This window comes from Artibeus jamaicensis, unplaced genomic scaffold (genome assembly GCF_021234435.1).
Source record: "Artibeus jamaicensis isolate MK-2021 breed Jamaican fruit bat unplaced genomic scaffold, CSHL_Jam_final contig_354, whole genome shotgun sequence".
NCBI classification, from domain to species: domain Eukaryota; kingdom Metazoa; phylum Chordata; class Mammalia; order Chiroptera; family Phyllostomidae; genus Artibeus; species Artibeus jamaicensis.
In genome coordinates, this window is record NW_026521803.1 from 39,288,655 (window position 1) to 39,310,534 (window position 21,880).

Genomic DNA, 21,880 nt, shown 5'->3' on the forward strand with positions numbered 1-21,880 from the left:
AAAACATACCATAAGAATAGAGAATTATGAAATATTTATTTAGAGTTTTTAGAAATAAACAATTGTGACAAAAAGTTGGTAAGTTGACTGAGTTGCAGAATGAACACAGCTGAAAAGTCTGCTGGAAGATGAATCGTGGAATTCTACCAAACTCAGAAAAAAAGATAAAGTACTTAAAATTGTTCAGAGCCATGCAGGGTAGTTTTAGACACCCCAACATTCATCAAGGAAGATTTCGGGAAGAGAGTTCTGAGGGGTTGGCAAGAAGTACTCAAAGATGTAAGAAAAGAAAATTGTACAGAACTGAAAAAAGTCATGAAGCCCAAGAGGGCTCCTTAAAAACCTACACTTCCCCACTGTGGCAAGTTACAGATCTCAGAGAAAAGAAAGTGTTCAAGATGCTTTGTGATGAAAACAGATAGACTTTCTACAATGGAACGAGAATCAGAATGGGTTTAGACTTCCGTGTAAGCCGACAAGAAGACGTAGAGAAATAGTTGCCATTCTGAGGGGAAGAAAAAACTATGAAACTAAAACGTATATCCACACAAACTAAACTCAAGTGTGACGGCAGTATTGGTAATCAATAGCCATCCTTACTGTTCACGCCAGCACTTGTGTGTGTTTTGTGTGTGGTCTGAGACAGTAGTCAGCATTTATTCTCACCTGCCTGGGCGCCCTGCTGACCGAGCACGAGGGGTGGGAAGGACCACCTTTCCCCACTGCTCTGCAGAGACGCTTCTCCAAACAGGCTGGCATGCACCTGGTGCAGATGCGTGCCCCAGCCTCTCCTTTGCCGAAACCACACTTAATCACTTAATGACAGGCCAAGCCACACACAGTCATTTAATGACCAGTCTTACTACACGACAGGAACCCTTCCTCCTTCTCTGTGAGTGTTTGGCCTGTGCTACGCTGTCTGCTATTTCATATGCATTTAGAATTGGCTAGTCAATTTTTTTGAAAAACAAAACAAAACAAAACCTCCTGGATTTCATTAGAATTGTAGTGAACAATTTTGAGGGAACTGACATCTTTACAATGTGGAATCTTCCAAACTATAAATAAAATATCTCCATTTGCTCAGGTCTTCTTAATTTCTCTGTACCGTGTTCAGTCTTTTCCTAGGTTGGGACTTGCACATCTGTCATTTAAAACATTTCCACTTTCTAGATGTATGTTGCTAGTATATAAAAAGTATTCGATTTTTTTAATCGACCTTGTATTCATCAGTCTTGGCAAGCTTACTTTTTGATTCTCATAAAGTACGTGTTGATTCCCTTGTGGAAGATAATTTTTTTCATTTGAGTCTCGACTTTTAAGTAATTAACTAATGGATTAATGAATCAATTACCTTATTGCACTTACTCAGGTCTCTGGTTCAATTTGAACGGACGCAGTGACAGTGTGCTGCTTCCTTTGATTTTTCAGCAAAAGAGAAGCCTCTCCATTTCTTTCTACCTATAAATGCTATTGAAGGACTTGAAAGGTGAGCACGTTCCTGGCTCAATATGGAAAGATGAAAATTCCCCCCTCCCCCTTAACATATCAGTTCTAAAGAGTTCCAGTTGAAAGCCCCAGAGGCCTTGATAAACTGATTCAAAAATTTTTCTGGAGAAGAATGAATATATGCAAGAGTTGTAAGGGAATTTCTGGAGAGTACAACCAGTGAAGGGGTCAGGTCAGCTACCCTAACCCAAAGCAGCAGAGCCGAAGATGGGGATTCTTGTTCAGGTATTTTGGGAGGGGGAGCTGAGGGGTTGTCTTTGAGGAAGCAGGACAAGGTAGGGGAAATGTCAATCAGTCACGGGGCTCAGCGACAGATTAGTTTCCATCTGATCCTATGGGGGAAGTTCTGGATGACAAATTGCAATTACAAAATGGGTCCTGTTTTGATGCAAGGGGACTGTTCTGCCTTTGAATAAATACCCTTGCACCAGTGAGTCACTCCTGAGCTGCGCCCTGGCGGGGGTGGGGTGCCCTGTACTTCCCTGGTGGGTGGTTCCCACTTGGCTGAGACTCATTTCACAGAGAGAGGACAGCTGTGAGTTATCAATCAAATCAGTCACTGGATGATAGAAACACTTTGGTTAAGGGTCTCTGGGTGGGACCCCAGCAGCATCCACTACAACATTATAGGTTTGCAGATGAAAAATGTTACAAGCTGGTGTCAGTAACAGACACGCAGAAGTTGTACCAAACATGGGATGCAGTGGGGAATTCCTTGGTGCTCTGATTGAGCTTCATTATTTCCTGTCCTCACTCATAGGCACAGAAACTATTTTTATCGTTTCTAATCATTAACATGTTTTCTACCCTCGGGACAGTTTTAATACCAGAAGGACACAGATTAAATAGAAAAAGGGGAAAAAGAAGGAGGAGGAGGGGTCCAGTGATCGGAGGTTGTGATGACCTTGGAAAATTAGCCTTAGAAAGAACGAGCATGAGAAATCTGTAAGCAGATGGGGACATTCTGCTGTCCAGCAGACTGCCCCAGCAGCAGCTGTCCCCAGTGATGGTGACCTCCAGAGCATGGTCATATATGTGGGCCCCTAGAGGAGAGGGGTGAGGGTCGGGGAATGGGGAGATGCCACTGACCTGGGCTGTGAAGATGTCCAGGGGGGTGGCTGTGGTTAGGGGGATAGGAAGACCACGTGCCAAGTTCGGGGTGGGGGACTGTGATTGGGGGAAGGGTGGCACCATGAGATGTTGTAAACCAGCAAAGGGGACATTGGAAGTGACTGAAGGAAGAATGGCTTGGGAGAAACAAGAGCAGGAGAAAAACTTCAAATGGATACATTGCTTCCTGATCTCAAGATCTGAGTGGCTGTCCCCAGTGGAGACGGTGGGAGGTGGTGGTGTCAGGTGTCCCTGGAAAAGTCAGTGGGAGAGAAAATGCTTTAGACAGAAGATGAGGGCATATGAACATAACTGGGCACTGGAACAGGGAGTCTAGGGTTCTGGAGACAGGAATTAGAAGGCAAGCTGATAGGGATATTAAAACATAGAGCATTACTGCCAGTGCAAGGATTTCATGCCATCTCCTTCCTTTAAAAAACAATTTATTTATTGGGAAGCATTGATTTAAAAAATTACATAGGTTTCAAGTGTAGATTTCTGTGATACCTGATCTGTATATTGCATTGTGTGCCCACCACCCAGAGTCAAATCTTCTTCAGTCACTATATATTCGACCCCCCTTACCCTTTACTCCCCCATCCCCATCCCTCTGGTCACCTCCACACTGTTGTCTGTGTCTATGAGTTTTTGCTTGATAGTTTTTTAATTTCATCAGCATACCTCCATACCTCAATGCTAATTCTTTCCAAACCCTCCTCAGTTTGTATATTTCCGTGACAGAAAGCAGAAGTAATTAATACTGTTGTGAGTTTGCTTAAAGAACAGAGATTAAAATACTTCTTCATTTTTTCAAAAAATGAAAAAGTATTCATTTTTCAAATGCTTCTTCATTTTTCAAATGCTTCAAAAGCAAACTGTGTGTATTGAGATCGATATGGACACTAGTCAGCCCTTGGAAGCTGCATCACCAGGCTGCGCTGCTTCCTTAGGCAGGCATTCAGAGGGAAGAGCAGAGATGTTCGTCTAGGATTCGGTGGTTGGCAGCAAAGATGAACCTCTATGCCTGCGTCCAAGTGCTGCTTCTTTTAATGAGCTAGCAGAGCCTGTAGGGGCGCCTTAAGGTTGCCAGGAAAAACTAGAACGGGGAGGTGGAACTTCCTGTTGAGGTTTTTTTTTAGTAGTGTTTTCCTGAAATCAGTGAGCTGGTTGGATGTTTACGAATCACTGATGCTTAGCGCAATGTCTAGTACATGGAAGACTCTCATTGTTACTCAGTGAATTAAAATGGGATATTTCATAATTAATGGACAGGCTGCTTGAGAACCAGAGCTGGGGTGTGTGTGTGTGTGTGTGTGTGTGTGTGTGTGTGTGTGTAGCTGCCCGCTCCAACTTTCCTCATGACTTTTCCTCACCACTTTTCTAGCAAGTAGTTTTCTTTCATTTCCTTCTTTGGGCTTGGCATCCCCTACATAATATAAGTGCAGAGGTAACATCATTACAGAGACTGGGCTTGTCCGGACGTGGCTCTGTACATCTGTGGTAAGTATGCATTGAGAGCTTCACGTGGCCGTGAACCAGTGGCTCCAAACCTGGGCTGCTAAAACTTCTGATGGCAGGTTCCCATCCCAGAGACTCTGACTCAGTTTTGTGTGGGAGGGGAGTGGGCATTTTTCTTTCTTTTTTAAAGTTCCCCGGGAAACTTTAATGTGCACCTAAGGTGGAGAACCTGTTCTCCTCAGAGGAGGAGATAGCATTACAGTCGAAGGACCTTTTGAGGTCTCCCTCCAACCTGGGTCTACCTTATTCACCTTATTTTGCTGTGTATAATGCACGCGCACGTTTTTTAGCTCAAGCTTTCAGGGAAAAAAAATCTTCCATTTAAAATTTTTAATTCAATTATTTATTTATATTTAGAAACAAAATCGATGATCATATTCTAGGTTATTATTTGCATATAGATATTGTTAGTGCTTTCCAGAGCTACACTTTTAATGCATAAGCATAAATAAAAAAATTAAGAACATTTATATAGATATGGAATCAGTACTACCCATGTATAATGCTTATCCTTATTTTTCCCTGAAAAATTTGGGCAAAAATTTTTTGTATACACAGCATAATATAACAACTTGGCCATTCTATTGTTGCTGGTGGTCCTGAATTGAGCTGCTGCTTTTAGTCTTATTTTGTGCTTTGGTTAATTTAGATTTCTTTATACTTGGATCCCCAAAAGAATTTCTAAGGGATTTGGGGGAGTTAGAAGTTGCAACTCTTCCTCTCTGTCTAATGTGTATACTGTTTGATGTGTTGTAATGTGTATACTCAGTCTAATGTGTATAATGGGTATACTACAGCTCCCCATACAATTGCCGACAACTTCGAGGGCATACCTTCATGGCCACGTATGAATGAAAGAGGAAATTCCATTCTTAATTCTATAGTAAAACTTTCATGAGGGATTTGTGAGGGACATCATCATTGAGAAACCAAAGGTTGTTTCACTGGAAATGCAAAAATGATAATGACTAGGGAGAGGCAGGGAGCCAGAGATAAATTAAAGAGCTCAATTACTCATTTTACACATGCTTCCTAGGTCCACACTCAGCTACCTCCATCTGTCCAAGAGCCAGGTATGTTCCGTCTTCCGCTCCAACCGAAGACATTTTGTGTTTTGAGAATGCTCGTTTGGAAGAAGAACTTCTATTGGGCATAAATTTCCTTGGGGGTGGTGTCATTTAATTCAGTGTCTATACAGCCATGATATTGTGTCTTCTTCATGTTGTTTGACAGTAAGTTGATTCATTGTATTTCTGAGTTAACCTGCAAGGAATCCGTGCCAGGAAACCCAGGGGAAAATGGAAGTTTTAACAGCAGCTGTCGGATGCCTTAGTGGGGGTGGGCCCTTGATTGAAAAGATCCCCTAAAGTATGTAGGCTGTCAAAAAATTTATTCTGCCTTAATCTCATCCTTGTTTTAAAACTTTTTCTTAAAGACTTTATCAGCTAATTATAACATATCTATTTAGAGATGAGGAAAATAGAAAATATGTTTTGTTTATTTTCGGTAACTATTCATTGTTCTTAAATTTCGTTTTTGATGCGATAACAAAAGTAAGGTGAACTCCCTGTACAAACTTGAAACAATACAGACAATCATTTAAAAAAAAAAAGGAAGCCCTTTCACTCTAGTTACTAATCTGTGGCTACAGATGCATCACGTTTAGGAAAAACGAGCCCCAGGGGCAAGTGTTCGCGTGGTCCGGGTCGGGATCTCAGAGGAGGAATTTACTCAACCACCCTCTGCATTTCGAGTCCATTGAAAGTATCAGAGCGGCAGGCACTCTTGGCGGCGCCCTCCACCTTCCCCTTGCCTGGCAGCAGGTCCAGCACCTGGACAAGGCGAAGGTGGAGGGCAAGCCCTGTGCCTGCCTGGGGAGTGTGACTCAGGGAGGGGGCGGTGGGCAGGCAGGAGCGGGCAGGTTCTGAGAGCAAACAGGGGAAGAAAACTATGTAAGGCAGTGACCTTGCCCCTCAGGAACAGGAGAGCTGAGGAGTGCTGGGTGGCACCAGGCTGATGCTCGGCTCTGGCCAAGTGATGGTCAAGGCCAAGTGAAGCAGGGAGAAGCAGGCTGCGGGACCTTTCCCCCAGAGGGTGGAAACCCCTCTTGTTTTGTTTTTCAAAAAAAACACTTTACTGAGGTATGATTGACACGTACGAAGCTTACCTATTTAGTGTACACAACTGAGTTTGGAGGTAGGTGTGCACCCTTGAAATCACTGGTGACCAATGCGGTCAACACAACCCACACCTCCCAAACGGTTTGTGGTCACTCTCGTGGTCAGCAGAGGTGTCATCTGAAACACTCTCTGAGAATTCTGCAGCTCAAATCCAGGCCTAGGTCAGTGTCTGAACTTGATTTGTTTGCTGAAATAGTCTGAAACCCCTCTTTTCTGAACCAGTGCAGGAAGAGGGGGAGGAGGAGGAAAGGTCCCTGGACCTAAAGCAATTCAGACAAGTGAAAAGTGCTCATTCATTTCCCTCCCTCCCTCCCTCCCTCCCTCCCCCCTTCCTTCCTTCCTTCCTTCCTTTTTTCCTTCCTCCCTCCCTCCCTCCCTCCCTCCCTCCCTCCCTCCCTCCCTCCCTCCTCCCTCCCTCCCTCCCTTCTTTCTTTCTTTCTTTCTTTCTTTCTTTCTTTCTTTCTTTCTTTCTTTCTTTCTTTCTTTCTTTCCTTCCTTCCTTCCTTCCTTCCTTCCTTCCTTCCTTCCTTCCTTCCTTCCTTCCTTCCTTCCTTCCTTCCTTCCTTCCTTCCTTCCTTCCTTCCTTTCTTTCTTTCTTTCTTTCTTTCTTTCTTTCTTTCTTTCTTTCTTCCTTCCTTTCTTTCTAATGCTATCCTTCAATTACAGTTTCACATCCAGTATTATTTTGTATGAGTTTGGATTGTTGCTGCTGTTGGGGATCTCGCTGGAATCGTCATGAAGTCACTAGGTGCAGCGACGGCTCGGTTTGGGCTTGATCTTTTCAAAGAGCTGAGCAGAGTGAACAAGGGCAACGTCTTCTTCTCCCCGGCGAGCATCTCCACGGCCATCGGCATGCTGCTCCTGGGGGCCCGTGGGGCCACTGCTGCCCAGCTGCGGAAGGTGAGTAGGGTGGGCTGCCAACCTTGTAAACACGGCCTCTTCTCGGATGGCCTTCTCGAGTTTATTTGAAAATATGCTCCTCTTGGCCTGTGGGCCAGGAGACGAAGGAAGCGTGCGAACGTGGGGCAGTTTCAGGTCTGTCGGTAGAGCCCTCTTCCCTCGCCGCGTTCCACCATGCTGTCTGCTCGAGTTCCACCATGCTGTCCGCTCCCTGGTGCCTGAGATTCCTTTGGGTGAGGGCTGGGTGTGCGGCCCTGTCTGAAGCCGTCAACCTCATAATTAAAGACAGAGCGTGAAGAACCATACCTACTGGGACAAGTTGCATAATCCCTGGGAGGGTAAAACGATACATCAAAGATGAATACAGGCACGGCCCAGCCAACGAGGCTCCTCTGAAGACAGCCAGAGCTTTTTATGATTTCGTAAGGAGACAGATGTGACCTGTGTGCCCCTGAGGCGTCTTTAGCAAACGTCCACTTCCCCCTGATTGATGCCGTGTGAGGTTTTCTCTGCTCTGACTGCCCCCGTCATCATATTTTCTGTCCCTTCCAGGTGCTTTTCTCTGAACAAGACACAGAAAGCTCAAGAATCGAAGCTGGAGAAAAAGAGGTGGGAGACATGTCTGGTCACCTTCACTAAGGTCGCTTTGTAGATGTGGGCTCCCTGGGGAAATGTGTGGGAGAGGTAATACTCAATTTTAAGCAGTAATAATCATACCAGTAACATAATGTTACTAGGGTTGTGCAATGATAAGAAACCCTGAGTATTAAGAAGAGACCTTAACTTCAATTCACGCTAACCATTGTGATGGATGCTGGAAAGGCTAACAGACTGAAAAGTCCCCACAGCCGAGTGGATGGGTTTGGAGTTAAACCGATTGGGGGTTTGAATCCTGGCCCAGTGAGTTAACAGCTGTGCTGCTTTGGGCAAGTTATTCATCTTCTCTGGGCCTTTGGAAAGTGTCCAGCAGTGTGTACAACATGCTGGTGACTTACCCAGTGGCAGTGGTGGTAATAGTAAATGGTAGTGTTGCTACATTGTATTTTTAAGAACCTCACCTCTGCTCTGATGTTTTTTTCGTATTTTTTTTATTAGCATAGGACTAATGACTTCCTGGGGTCTCTTCCAACTCTGGGGCTGATACATTTGTTATTCAAAGGACAGAATGTGCACCCATGGGGGAGAGGTTAAGTTCATAGGTCGGGGCTGGCATTCGGAGGTGGTCAGAGCTCTCAGGAAGGTCACATCAGCCCTGACCATCATCACAGCCCAGTCCCAGACCCTCACAAAGCCAGGGGTCAAGTCACCTGGCCACTCGGCCAGGTTCTCTGGGGTCCTCAGATGCGCACATGGAGAGTTAGGCTTCCTTCCAGGTTTTGTCAGCAGAGTTGGGTCAGATAGGGTTTTGCTGTCCCCCAGTCAATGAGCATAGTTGTTTGAGAGCACTTTTTTTGAGAGAAAAAAAAGACCCTAGATACTAGAAATTTTAAGATAGTATATGTTGCTCCTGTTTGTGGCTCGTGTTTTATTTCTGTGAGACAGCGCTGGTCTATAGTATACCTCTGGGAGGTAGGGTGTAGGCATGTCCCACTTTATTAAATATCACCTCAACATTTGATGAGAGGATGATACCAACATCTTTTCCTCTCAGCAGTGGATACAGACCCATTTCATACGGTTGTACAGGGACAGTGGGACTGGAGATCTCACCGGCCTTATAATCCCCAGCCATCCATTATCATCCATCCATCTTCATCCATCCATCCATCCTTTTATAGTGATAGACATACATATATATTTTTCTGTATCTATTGATGATCAATGCTTTTTTCCTCTATTAACAGAGTGAATTACATTAAGAGTTTCTAACATTAAGCCAGTTTTGCATTTGTGGGATAATCAACTAGATTATGATTTTTAAAAAACATGTATACCTTATTGAATTGGATTGGGTTATATTTTGTTAAGTGGTTTTTAAAAATTTATGTTTTAAACGTGATCAGTCTGTGACATTGTGCTTTGTCTTGTCCTTTCCTAGTTTTGTTATCAAGGTATCACTAGACGATGGTGGGAAATGCTTCCTTTTTTTTATTCTTTGGAAGAGTTTATATAAATTCAGAAACACACCTAATATTCTGCTCAGAATGTGCAGAATATGTGGATGTAAGACTGCCTGGGTCTGGTGATTGATTGATAATTTCTGTTTCTATAATTGTGGTTACTTTAGATACTTCATGAGTGGAAGCTTACACCATTTGTTATTGTGTGTGTGTGTATGTGTGTGACTAGCTTGTTTTGTTTATCGTAATGTCATTGAGATTCATCTATGTTGACACATGCAACAGCATTTCCTTCTTTTCAAAGGCTGCATAATATTCATTGATATGTATAGACCACATTTCCTTTATTCATTCACTTGTTGATGGTCATTTGGGTGTCTTCCAGCCCTTGGCTGTTGTGAATGATACTACAACTAACGTAGATGTGCAAATATCCCTTTGAGATGTTGCTTTGAATTCTTTTGGATATGTTCCCAGAAATGTTTGCTGGACCATATGTTAATTCTATTTTTAAATTTTGAGAAACCTCCATACTGTTTTCTATAACAGCCATATCATTTGAAATTCACACTACTGTGCACAAGGGTTCTAACTTCTCTACATCCTCATTAAACACTTGTCATTCCTTGTTCTTTTGATAGCGGCTATTCTAATGGGTGTGAGGTGATATCTCATTGTGGTTTTGAGATTTGCATGCTTGTGATTAGTGATGTTGGGCACCTTTTCATATGCTGTTGGCTCTTTGTGTGTTTTCTTTGGAGCATTGTTTATTCAAGTCCATTTTTCCCCATGGGTTATTTTTGTTGTTGTTGAGTTATAGAAGTTCCTTATATATTTTGGATGTTATCCCCTTATCACATTTATGGTTTGCAAGTATTTTCCTTCATTATGCAGCTTGTCTTTTCACTCTGTTGACTGTATCCTTTGATGGGCAGATTTTTAATTTGATATAATTCCAGTTGTTTATCTTTGCTATTGTTGCCTGTGCTTTTGATGTCATACTCAATAAATCATTACCCAACCCAGTCTCCTAAAGTTTTCCTCTTGCCTTCTTCAAATAGTTTTATAGTTGTAGGTCTTATTTTAGGTCTTGAACCTATTCTGAGTATTTTTTTTTGTGTGTGTGCGTATGTGGTGTGAGGTAAAGGTCCAACTTCATTCTTTTGCATGTGGATATTAGATTTTCCAAGCACCTTTTGTTGAATAGATTGTTTTCTTCTCATTGTATGGTCTTGGCACCCTTGTTGGAAATTAACTGGTCATTTAAGTAAGGGTTTATTTCTGGGCTATGTATTATTTCTGTTGGTCCATATGGCTTTCTTTAGGCCAGTACCACATCATTGTGCTTATTAGTGCTTTGTAGTATGTACTGAAATCAAGAAATGTGAGACCTCCAACTTTGTTCTTCATTTTCCAGATTGCTCTGGCTACTTGGGGTCCCTAGAGATTTCATATAAATTTTAGGATTTTTTTCTCCCTATTTCTTTAAAAATGCCATTGGGATTTTGATAGGGATTGCATTGTGACTACACATCACTTTGGGTAGTATAAATATTTTAACTATATGACATCCTCCAATCATTAGTATGGGATATCTTTCCATTTATTTATATCTTTAATTTTTAAAGCAATTTTTAAATAGTTTTCAGTGTACAAATCTTTCACCTCCTTAGTTAAGTTATGCATAAGTATTTTATCCTTTTTGAAACTTTAGTAAATGGGATTATTTTCTTCTTTGGATTGGTCATTGTTAATGTATAGAGATGTAACTGGTTTTGAATGTGGATTTTGTATCCTGCAACTTTGCTGAATTAATTTATTAGTAGTAACATATTTTTTTGTGGAATCTAAGGCTTTTTACATATAAGATCATGTTATCTGTGAATAGACATTATTTTACTTCTTTTATTTTTGATTTGCATCTCTCTTTTTTAAAATTATATTTAATTGATTATGCTATAACAGTTGTCCAAACTTTTCCTTCAGAGCCTTCCTCTACCCAGAATCCCCCACTCCCTCAGACAATCCCCCCATTATTGTTCATGTCCATGGGTCCTGTGTATAAGTTCTTTGGTTACTCCATTTCCTATACAGTACTTTACATCCTCATGGCCATTATGCAACTACCTGTTTGTGCTTCTTAATCCCCTCACCTCTTCACATAGTCTTCCCCGCCTGCCTCTCATCTGGCAATCATCAAAATGCTCTCTGTATCCATGATTCTGCCTCTGTTCTTGTTTGCTTAGTTTGTGTTTTTAGATTCAATTGTTGATAGATTTGTATTTTTTGCCATTTTGTTGTTCATAGTTTTGATCTTCTTTTTCTTAAATAAGTCCCTTTAAAATTTCATATAATAATGGTCTGGTGAGGATTAACTCCTTTGGTTTTTTCTTGTCTTGGGCACTCTTTATCTGTCCTTTGATTCTAAATGATAGCTTTACTGGGTAGAGCAATCTTGGCTGTAGGTCCCTGCTTTCCATGACTTTGAATATTTTTTGCCAACCCCCTCTAGTCTACAAAGTTTCTTTTCAGAAATCAGCTGACAGGGAACTGATTTCTTATGGGAACTCCCCTCTAGGTAACTAACTTCTTTTCTCTTGGTGCTTTTACAATTCTCTCTTTTTCTTTAAACTTTCGCATTTTAATTATGATGTGTCTTGGAGTGGGCCTCTTTGCATCCATCTTGTTTGGGACTCTGTGTTTCCTGGACTTGCATGTCTATTTCCTTCACCAAATTAGGGAATTTTCCTTTCATTGTTTTTTCAAATAGATTTCCAATTTCTTGTTCTTTTTCTTCTTCTTCTGGCACCTCTGTCATGTGAATGTTGGACCTCTGGAAGGTGTCCCAAAGGCTGCTTATACTATCCTCATTTTTTTGGATTCTTTTTTCTTCTTGTTCCGATTGGTTGTTTTTTGCTTCCTTGTGTTCCAAATCATTGATTTGATTCTTGCCTTCATCTACTCTACTGTTTTATGTGAATTCTTTGTTTCTGACTAGATCTTTTTTATGCAGGTGAGGTCCTCACTAAGTTCTTTGAACATCCTTATAACCAGTGTTTTGAACTCTGCATCTGATAGATTGCTTATCTCCATTTCATTTAGCTCTTTTTCTGGAGTTTTGATCTATTCTATCATTCGGGCCATGTTTCTTTATCTCCTTGTTTTGGCAGCCTCCCTGTGTTTGTTTCTGTGTATTAGGTAGCGCTGCTTTGACTCTGTGTCTTGGTGGTGTGGTCTAGTGTAGGGTCCAGTGGCACAGCCTCCCCTATCGCCCAAGCTGGGTACTCGAGGTGCACCCTTCATGTGGGCTGAGTACACCCTCCTCCTGTACATGAGCCTTGGTTGCTGTTGGCAGATCAATGGGAGGGATCTGTCCAGGCCAGTCAGCTGCAAGGACTGGCTGGGACCACTTACCACCCACCTCACCCTCTGTGGAGGATCAGCCGTGCAGCAGCAGGGTGGTGGTGCTCCAGTGTGGTCTGTGGCTGTCTAGTGGGTATGTTGGCCTTGGAGTTGCCCAGGTGGTGCAGACCAAGATCAGCCCCAATCTGTGTTTTTCCTGGGGTAGCCTGCATAAGCTATAAAGGAATCTTAGATGGCTGCTACTTATGCTGGGCTTGGAGATTCCTAGGCAAAGCCAAGCTGTGAATCTAGCCTGGCTGCTGCCACTGCTGGGTGTGGTGCACACTGAGGCCAGCTGTTGCTTGTTTGAGAGGATTTAGGAAGTTGTGAAACAAGCACCAGGACCAGTCATTCACATAGGAAAGCAGCTTGGGTGGGATCCTAAGTTGGATGAGGCAGAATCTCTGGGGGTCTCCAAATCAGGTCAAACAGTGTTAGCCAGGTTGGTGGAGTCTCAGATATGGCACCAGCTTGCTGGCTCTGTGGAGGGAGGGTTTAGAAAAGGGACAATGGCCTCTGTTCACCTTGATACCAGACACTTCAGTCTCTCCATGTGTGCCACTGCTGCCTTTCAAGCTGCTACCCTAGTGATGGAGCTCAGTGGGAGAGAGTCTGAGTAGGTGAGTCTTTGTGGGTCCTTTATGAGGAACTGCTTGGAGTAGAAGTAGTTTTTTCTACTGACCCAATCCCTGTTGGTTTTTGCACCCAGAAGTTGTGGGGAACTACCTTTCTGGCACTGGAATTCTGGGATGGGGAGCCTGATCTATGGCTGGTACTCCTTGCTCCCGAGATATGCCTCCTGAATTTTTATCCACCACATGTGGGTGAGGGACCAGCCGGTTCCACATCTGGATGGATGTGGTTTCTTTAATTCAATAGTTGTCAGACTTTCATTCAATTCACTTCTGATGGTTCTGAGCGATGGTTGTTCCACATTTTAGTTGTAATTTTGATATGGTTGTACAAAGAGATGAGCCATGTCTTCCTATGCTGCCATCTTGATTGTCTTTCTCTTATTTTATTTTCTTCACTAGTTTCTATGGGCAGGGCTTCCAGTATTATGCTGAATATGTCAAACAGCAGTGGTGAGAGTCAACATCTTTGCCTGATCTTAGAAGAGAAGCTTTCCTTTCACCACTGAGTGTGATATTGTCTGTGGGCTTTACGTACATGGCTTTCACTATGTTGAGGTTGATTTCTTCTATTTCTAGTTTGTTGGGTGCTTTCATCAGGAAACAGTGTTGGATTTTGTCAAATGCTTTTTCTACATCAGTTGAGATGATCATGTGGGTTTTATTTTTTAATGTTAATGTGTTGTATTACAATGATTGAGTTCAATAAGTTAAACCATCCTTGCATTTAAGTTGTAAACCAACCTACTTGGTTATGATGTATAATCCTTTTAATGTGCTGTTGAATTTGATTTGCTAGTATTTTTTTGAGGATTTTTGAATCAGTATCTATTGAGTATTGGTACCTAGTTTTGTCCTCTTATGTTTTTGTCTGGTTTTGGTGTTATGGTTACGCTGGTCACATGGAATGAGTTTTGCAGTGATCCCTCCTCTTCAAATCTTTGGAAGACTTTAAATATTTGGTAAAATTCTCCAATGAAGCTATCTAGCTCTGGGATTTTCTTTATTAGAGGTTTTTGATTATGGATTCAGTCTTCTTACTAGTTATATCTGATCACTTTTGTCCATCATTCAGTCTTGGTCAGTTGTATATTTCTAGAAATTTGAGATGTACACTTAGGTAATTGATCTAACTTGTTCCTTTCATTGAGTCATGTTTCCTCATTCTTTGGCACTTCGGCATTTGGAAACTCAGCCATATAGGAAACCCTTCTTAGAATCAGTCTGACTAGAGATTTTGGAGATGTCTGTTTTTTAAAAAATTTTAAACTTTATTGCATTTAAAGTCACCATTATATAACTTGATTCTGGCCTCCATGTCCAGTTTTGGAATGAGGAACTGCAAGCAATTAGGGTTTGTCCACACATTTAGGGGAATGAGCCAACAAGGGACTTGAGTAACAATTGCAACTGTTAGAGAAATTCCATTCAAAATCGTACTGGTCCTTGGTTGTCAGCAATTGCTACTTTTTAACCAGGAGAAATACCAGCAGCAAGATAGAAAATCTGGAGAGTGGATCGCAGGGTTGACCGACTCAGAGGCCAGAAAGCTGGATGGCAGCTCAGCCCACATAGAGGATCTAGGGGAAAAACAGTGGGCTGGAAAAGTCTAGAGGCAGAATGGTTATTTTACTCCTTAAGCCCCCCTTTTCCCAAACCTCTTGGATGCTTTCCTGAAACCAAGTAGAGATGTCTTAGCCTTTTCTGCGGGTGCATTTTTCTCTGGGCTCGTGTGCGTGTAGTCTAATTAAAGAAGTTTGTGGTTTCTACTCAGGATCGCCCCCTTGGCGTCTGTGCAGATTCTGGAGTCACTTTTTTTTTTTAATTTGTATTTTTTATTGTACTGATTATACTATTACAGTTGCCCCAGTCACTTTTTAAAAATCCACTGTCTTGAACAGATATTGCTAAACTTAACTTGGATAAAAGCCATCTAAGGATTCATCTGTTTTTCTCAGGTGCTTAGTATTGTGAGAAGCGAAAAGGAAGCATATAAAACGCTTAGTGAGCAATTACACTGGAAACGAAAAATGCAACCCGAACTAGAAAACCAGATCTGTGTTGGTGAGCGGAGGAGCAGGCTCCTGTGTGGAGCTGGGATTGCTCGTGACTTACATTATCATCTGATTTGTGTCCGAGTCACCTGGCATCAGGGCCGCACCAACCTCACTGGCCATCCTCCAGGCTGCCAAGCTGAGGGGAAGAGCCAGCAGCCATGTCCTCTTGGGGCAGAATCTAGGCTTGCTTTTGCTGAGTTTTGAACTCATAACTCACTGAGTTTTTGTTTTGATTTTGAAGATTGAGAAGACAGAAGAGATACACCACCAATTCCAAATGTTTCTGAGTGAAATAAACAAACTCACTAATAATCATGAACTGAAAATAGCCAACAGGTTGTTTGGAGAAAAGACATACCTTTTCCTTCAAGTAAGTGTTGCCGTGTCCACCACCTTGGTGGGGTATTTGTGAGCGGTCGATGGCCCTGTTGGGACTGTGGGCCCTGGAGACGTGTGGCCTATGTGGACTGCCTGGCTTGGCCTGGACCCCTTGGTGTCCCCACTGCCTGTTTTTTCAGACAGCCAGGCCCTTTGAGAGCTCCTTTTTAATCTTAGAAGTTGTATTCTGATTTTTGCCGTAACCCCACTGTACTTGCCTCAACATGTGCATGGAAACACTCAGAATGATTTGCCCTGATCCTCAAAATCCCTTCTTACCACATTAGTGATCTTGATGTACTGCTAAACTTATTTAGAGATGTTGGCAATGGATAAATTGAAATTCAACCTCTTCCTATTCCTTCCCTGTTTCTCCTAAAGAAATACTTAGATTACGTTGAAAAATATTACCATGCTTCTCTGGAACCTGTTGACTTTATAAATGCAGCAGATGAAAGTCGAAAGAAGATTAATTCCTGGGTTGAAAGCCAAACACATGGTAGAGTATGGATGGGTCGTTCATCATAAAAATGCTTCTTGAGCTCCCACTGTGAGTGAAGCCCTGTGCTTGGCGCTGCGTGGGGTGTCGGGGGATGAGCTCTGGGAGGGGACTTGGTAGGGTTTTTCAGGGTTGAAAAGGCAGCCTGGGCATGAGGAGTGGGAGAAGTCACTGCAGATAGTGGAGAGAACTGGAGAGGAGGCCCTAGAAAGAACATGGAAACACTTGGTGGAGAATTATTTATCCATGGTTGTGGACCACAATATCTTGAGGCCCCTAAAACTGGGCTCATGTCTGTCTTGGGTTCGCATCCTTTTCTTTATGTCAGATGCTTTCTTCTTAGTCTGGGTCCTTAAGTGGAAATGTCATAGAGGGTTTCCTTTCTCCTTATCAAGTGAGAATCATTCAGCTCTCCCATCAAGACCTACTTTTGTTACCTACAGCCAGGGCTGCCTAGGGCTCATCTCTGTTTGAGCAACATGTGGGATTGATAACTTTCAGCCCCGTCCACAGCAGAGAACTTGACAAACCCTCCGTGCATCCTCCCCTCCCCTCCCCTCCCCTCCCCTCCCCTCCCCTCCCCTCCCCTCCCCTCCCCTCCCCCCCCCCCCTCCCCCCCCCCCCTCCCCTCCCCTCCCCTCCCCTCCCCTCCCCTCCTATGAGCCAAACGCACAAGAGACACCAGAGAGGAAAGGTAATATGCAAATACACTCTGGGTGAGGGTGATAGCTGATACTTCAGTGTTAGAGTTTTGGATTACACTTTTTATTCTAGTTATCCAGAAGACATCTGTTATTTCAGAATGCATTTTTATTCATAGTTAGTCCAAAGGAAATGAAACGGGAAAAAGCAGGAAAAAAGTGTCTACCAAAAAGCTAGTTTAAGGCAGTGTTCTTTAGAATTTAGTGCGAGATGGGCTGAATCTAGAGACAAAAACATGAGCTCCTTCTCCAATAAAATAAGAATCTGGAAATCTCAGGCAGTAACTCTATGAAGTGGGTAAAAATAATAAGCGCTAACCTTTGTTAAGTGCTTATTGGGAGGCGGATAGGGATCTATGTGCTGTTCACGTATTAGATCATTTACTCCTTTCGACAGCCCTATGGGCAGGTTTCATTCCTGTTCCACAGATGTGGAAACTGAGGCATGGAGAGCTTAAATAACTTGCCCAAAGTTCCTCAGCTGATTAGATGTGAAACCGGACACTCACAGAGGCCATTTGATCTTAGAGCCTGAGCTCTTGACCCTTCACTCCCCAAGCCATCCCATGGGATACCTGGGCAGTGGGCCATGAGGACATTCCATCCTGCGAAGCCTTTGTGGGCGGGGCCTACTGGTGCTGAGCTGGCTGAGGCTTTGGTGACTAGTGAAGTCCAACCACGTCGTGTCTACCATGCATATCACATATAATTTCCAAGACGGGCCAACTTGTTTGTTTGCAGAAAAAATCAAGGACCTGTTTCCAGATGCTGCTCTGAGCAGCTCCAGCAAGCTGGTGGTGGTCAACACCGTGTATTTCAAAGGGCAATGGGACAGGGAGTTTAAGAAAGAACATACCAAGGAGGAGGAATTTTGGCTGGATAAGGTATGGTCCTTTATACCTGGGACGTGCTTATGCACAGAGTGCAAATTCTGACGGCAGACGTCAGTCGCTGCACAGGGCGGACAGCAGATGCTGAGTGGGAGGCTCTGAGCATTAGCATGGTTTAGGTTGAGCGCATGATTTTGGTGAGTGCGCCTGGTCATCTTAGGCCGCTTTTGATATTCAGCGCTCTGCTAACTTGTTGCAGGACACAAGTAAACCAGTGCTGATGATGTCCCAGCGCCATACCTTTAGCTTCACTTTCCTGGAGGACCTGCAGGCCAAGATTCTGGGCATTCCATACAAGAACAGTGACCTGAGCCTGTTTGTGCTGCTGCCCAATGACATCGACGGCCTGGAGAAGGTAAGGCCTCGCGTCTCCCCTTCTCACTGTCATTTTCGGAGCCTTTGTGTCTCAGAGCTTGTTCTGGGTGAGCCTGGATGGGGGGCTTCTGATTTGGAGCAGGTGTCTGGCAGTGCCCAGTGGAACGTGTCGGACTCTGTGCAGGATGTCTAATGAGGAGCCATAAATGACGTCAGGTTTAGGGGGAACAACCAGCACGAGGATATTTGGGAATGAACTGAAATGAGCATTTAAGGTCAGATGGGGGTGGTAAAGATCGCCCTGCATTCTGAGAAATGGTTGACTATCTAGGTACCATTTTTCCCAGAAAAAAAAAAAAAAACCCTCATGTGCACATACCCAGCAAATTTTGCATGCTATTCAGACCTTCTGAAAACTTTTAGACCTTCAATTTTTAAAAAAAGTTTTACGTTTATGACAAAATTGAGAAGATGCAGAGATTTGCCACTCACCTGTGTCCCACAGAAGCACACCCTCCACAGTCAACATCACTTACCAGGAAAGGATAGTGTTATACATATTTAAAACCCCGATGACCCTACATCAACACCCAGCAATTAGACAAAGTCCATAGGACCCTTAACCTTGCACCCCTTGATTTAGTCCTACCCACTTTTCTGTTAAAGCATTTAGTAGCGTTATGTCCTTTGAAGCTAACTAATGCCCTAGAACCTCGATATTTTCCCATCTATGAAATGGGCTTCACAGTTTTAGTGTGTAGTGGCATTGTAATGACTAGTCACCACACTCTATAACACACACGGACAGCATCAGTATTATAATAATATAGCACCTATGATGTATGTTATTATAATACTGGATGCTGTTTTGTTGCTGTAAAACATAGCTAAGAGCCTTCATTATACATCAGAAAATACTGGAGGACAGCAAACTGGCAGTGTGTAGAAAAACTTAGAGTATTCTTCCTCTGACTCAAAAACCCCAGTTGTGGGAATTATCCTAGGGAAATAATTCAGAAGAAAAAAATCACCTGTCTGAGTCAAATTAGTAATTTCTGCATTAAATATACTAGGACATGTAGTTTGAAATTCATCATGATAGTTATTTTTGTATCTATAGAATCTATCATCTATCATAATGTGTGATATGTACTAGATACTTAATGTTGGGTAAAATTGATCAATTTGATGAAAATACCTATCAGTTTGGAGATATTTTGGAGAGATCTGCAGTGGTGTAAAAAGTTTACATTATAATAAGGAAAATAGATGTTCACTGTGATTGCAACTATGAAAATATGTATTTTTATATGTAAATATATTAATTATGATTTTATTAGTATATATTTATACAAACATTTTGTCTTTAAAAATTATATATAATATATTGCATACAAAGACATTGGGGGAATAGTAAACTATGAAATAATATATAGTAGAAGTTACATTTTTATCTTTAAAAATTCTCAAAATGCTGTTGACTTTCATATATGCCCAGTTAATTGAAATAGAGAATTATAAAGCAAGTGCCTGCTATAGAAAGACAAGTCTAGTGAAATGAACTTTCTGCTTTTGTCACTAAAATACGTGATTTCTGACTGATGCAAATCTGTGTTACACTCTTTCAAACTTTTATCGATCATTGTGCCATTCTCCCCCACCTTTTTCTTAACAGATTATAGACAAAATAAGTCCCGAGGAGTTAGAAGAGTGGACGAGGCCGGGGCAGATGGAGCAGAGGCCTGTGGATCTGCGCCTCCCGCGGCTGAAACTGGAAGACAGTTACGACCTGCAGACGCCGCTGGCTGCCTTGGGGATGGGGGAGGCCTTCAACGAGCACAAGGCAGACTATTCAGGAATGTCCTCCCGCTCAGGGCTGAGTGCCCAGAAGTTCCTGCACAGGTCCTTTGTGGTGGTGACAGAGGAAGGGACTGAGGCCACAGCAGCCACCGGGGTGGGCTACGGGGTCTCCTCAGGGCCCAGCTATGAAACTGTCCACTGTAATCACCCATTCCTGTTCCTCATCAGACACAGCGAGTCCAACAGCGTCCTCTTTTTTGGCCGATTTTCCTCTCCTTAGGCCGGTCATCGACTTGGCAGGAAACCAGTGTGGGAGTATCAGTACGACTATGGAAGTAGCCCAAACTTAAAAAAAAAGTTTTGCTTTTCTAGCTTGCATTCTAATATTACCATCAAAATCGATGACTTTATATTTGCACTGAGTGTGTGTGTATGTTTATAATTTTATTTCTAAGTGAAATGTCCTTTTGTTTGTGTTATGTGTGAAGTGAGTTAAATCCAGGCTCATTGTAATATGCTGTTGATTTCTTCTGAAAGTAAATTAATGACTTGTAGTTTTATGCACAAATGAAAGAAATAGCCTTGTCAGTAAAGGCTATGGAATAGTGATTTGGGGAGTCCCTCCGGTTCTAATGTTTTGGCCAATGATAATACACAAGTGAAAAAAAATTACTCAATTTGTGTGTTGTTTTTGTTTCGCAGCAAATAGTATAGCAGACTGCACATAGAAACACAATTTAGAAACACACCGGCAAAATGGACATTAAAACTCAAAAGCCAAAATAAAGTGAAGCCATGTAACAGGCAGAGAGCATGCCGTGTTTCCACCCTCTATTCTGACAGAGCGTACTATTAAATGCCAGTTGCATAAGCATCTTGATAATGTGAAATCAGTGTGAACATAGAATAAGAGGCACTCACTTTAGTCCTAGAACTTGATGAGTTTTTTTTTCTTTTTAAATACCGATTCCAGAGGAGAAGGGAGGGAGAACAGGCGGGAGGAAAATGTAGACCTGAGAATGAGTTTCCTTCCACACACACGCCCTGACTGAGGATCGAGCTGCACCCCGGGCAGTGCCCTGACCGGGAACGGAATCTTTGATGTTTTGGTTTGTGGGATGATACCCAACCAACTGGGCCGCACAGGCCAGGGTGATCTTGATGAGTTTTGATAAATGTGTACACGTGTGCAAATGCCACCACACCCAACATACAGAACATTTTCATCATCCCCCAAGGTTCCCTTGTTCTGTTCCCTGTCAACTACCTCACACGGCCCCAGCTCATACAACCACTGACCTGCCTTCAATAACTACAGGGCAGATCTGTCATTTCCAGGGTTGTATTCGAATGCATTTACATCCTATGATCTCTTTTGTGTCTAGCTTCTTTGGCTGAGCACTGAGATCGTCAATGTTGTTGGGATATCAGTAGTTCGTTACGTCCTATTGACAGACAGACAGTATTCCATTGAATGGATAAGCCACATTTTGTTTATCCATTTACCCATCGATGGGCATTTATGTTGCTCCCAGTGTTTGACTACTATGCATAATGCTATGATGCATATTTGTGTGCGCACATCTTTGTGTAGACACGTTTTCATTTCTCTTGGGTAGGAACCTAGGAGTTAAATTGCTGGGTCCTGTGATACAGTGAAATTTATGCGGAACTGCCAAAATGTTCTCCAACATGGCTGTGCCCTGTTCCACTCTTACAAGCAACCCAGGAACATTCCAGTTGCTCGGCATCCTCACCAGTGGCTGGTGTGGCTGTTGTTCTGCATTATACCCATTCGAGTGGATGCGAAGTTGCCCTCCATTGTGCCTTTAATTTCCGAGTTTCCGTTATGACTGTGGTGTTGAGAGTGTTTTCGTGTGTGTGCTGTCCATGTGCACACCTTCTTTTTTGAAGTGTCTATTCAGTATT

The 21,880-nt window shown here is 42.7% G+C and overlaps 1 protein-coding gene across 1 annotated transcript; it reads left to right on the top strand.

Annotated features, from left to right (window-relative positions):
• The first annotated feature begins 6,990 nt into the window (after nt 1-6,990).
• Nucleotides 6,991-21,880, top strand: LOC119057579 (serpin B13). The gene is made up of 7 exons (XM_037156427.2): nt 6,991-7,217; nt 7,770-7,826; nt 15,610-15,738; nt 16,128-16,245; nt 17,688-17,830; nt 18,036-18,191; nt 19,827-21,880. The coding sequence occupies exons 1-7, from the start codon at nt 7,053-7,055 to the stop codon at nt 20,229-20,231; spliced, it is 1,173 nt and encodes a 390-aa protein (XP_037012322.2). The 5' UTR covers nt 6,991-7,052; the 3' UTR covers nt 20,232-21,880.

Bases quoted from the DNA above. Each gene is read 5' to 3' on its own strand.
- LOC119057579 (XM_037156427.2), top strand. From the start codon at position 7,053: ATGAAGTCACTAGGTGCAGCGACGGCTCGGTTTGGGCTTGATCTTTTC. The intron at 16,246-17,687 runs GTAGAGTATGGA...GTTTGTTTGCAG, and splicing joins GGTTGAAAGCCAAACACATG to AAAAAATCAAGGACCTGTTT. The intron at 18,192-19,826 runs GTAAGGCCTCGC...TTTTCTTAACAG, and splicing joins ACATCGACGGCCTGGAGAAG to ATTATAGACAAAATAAGTCC.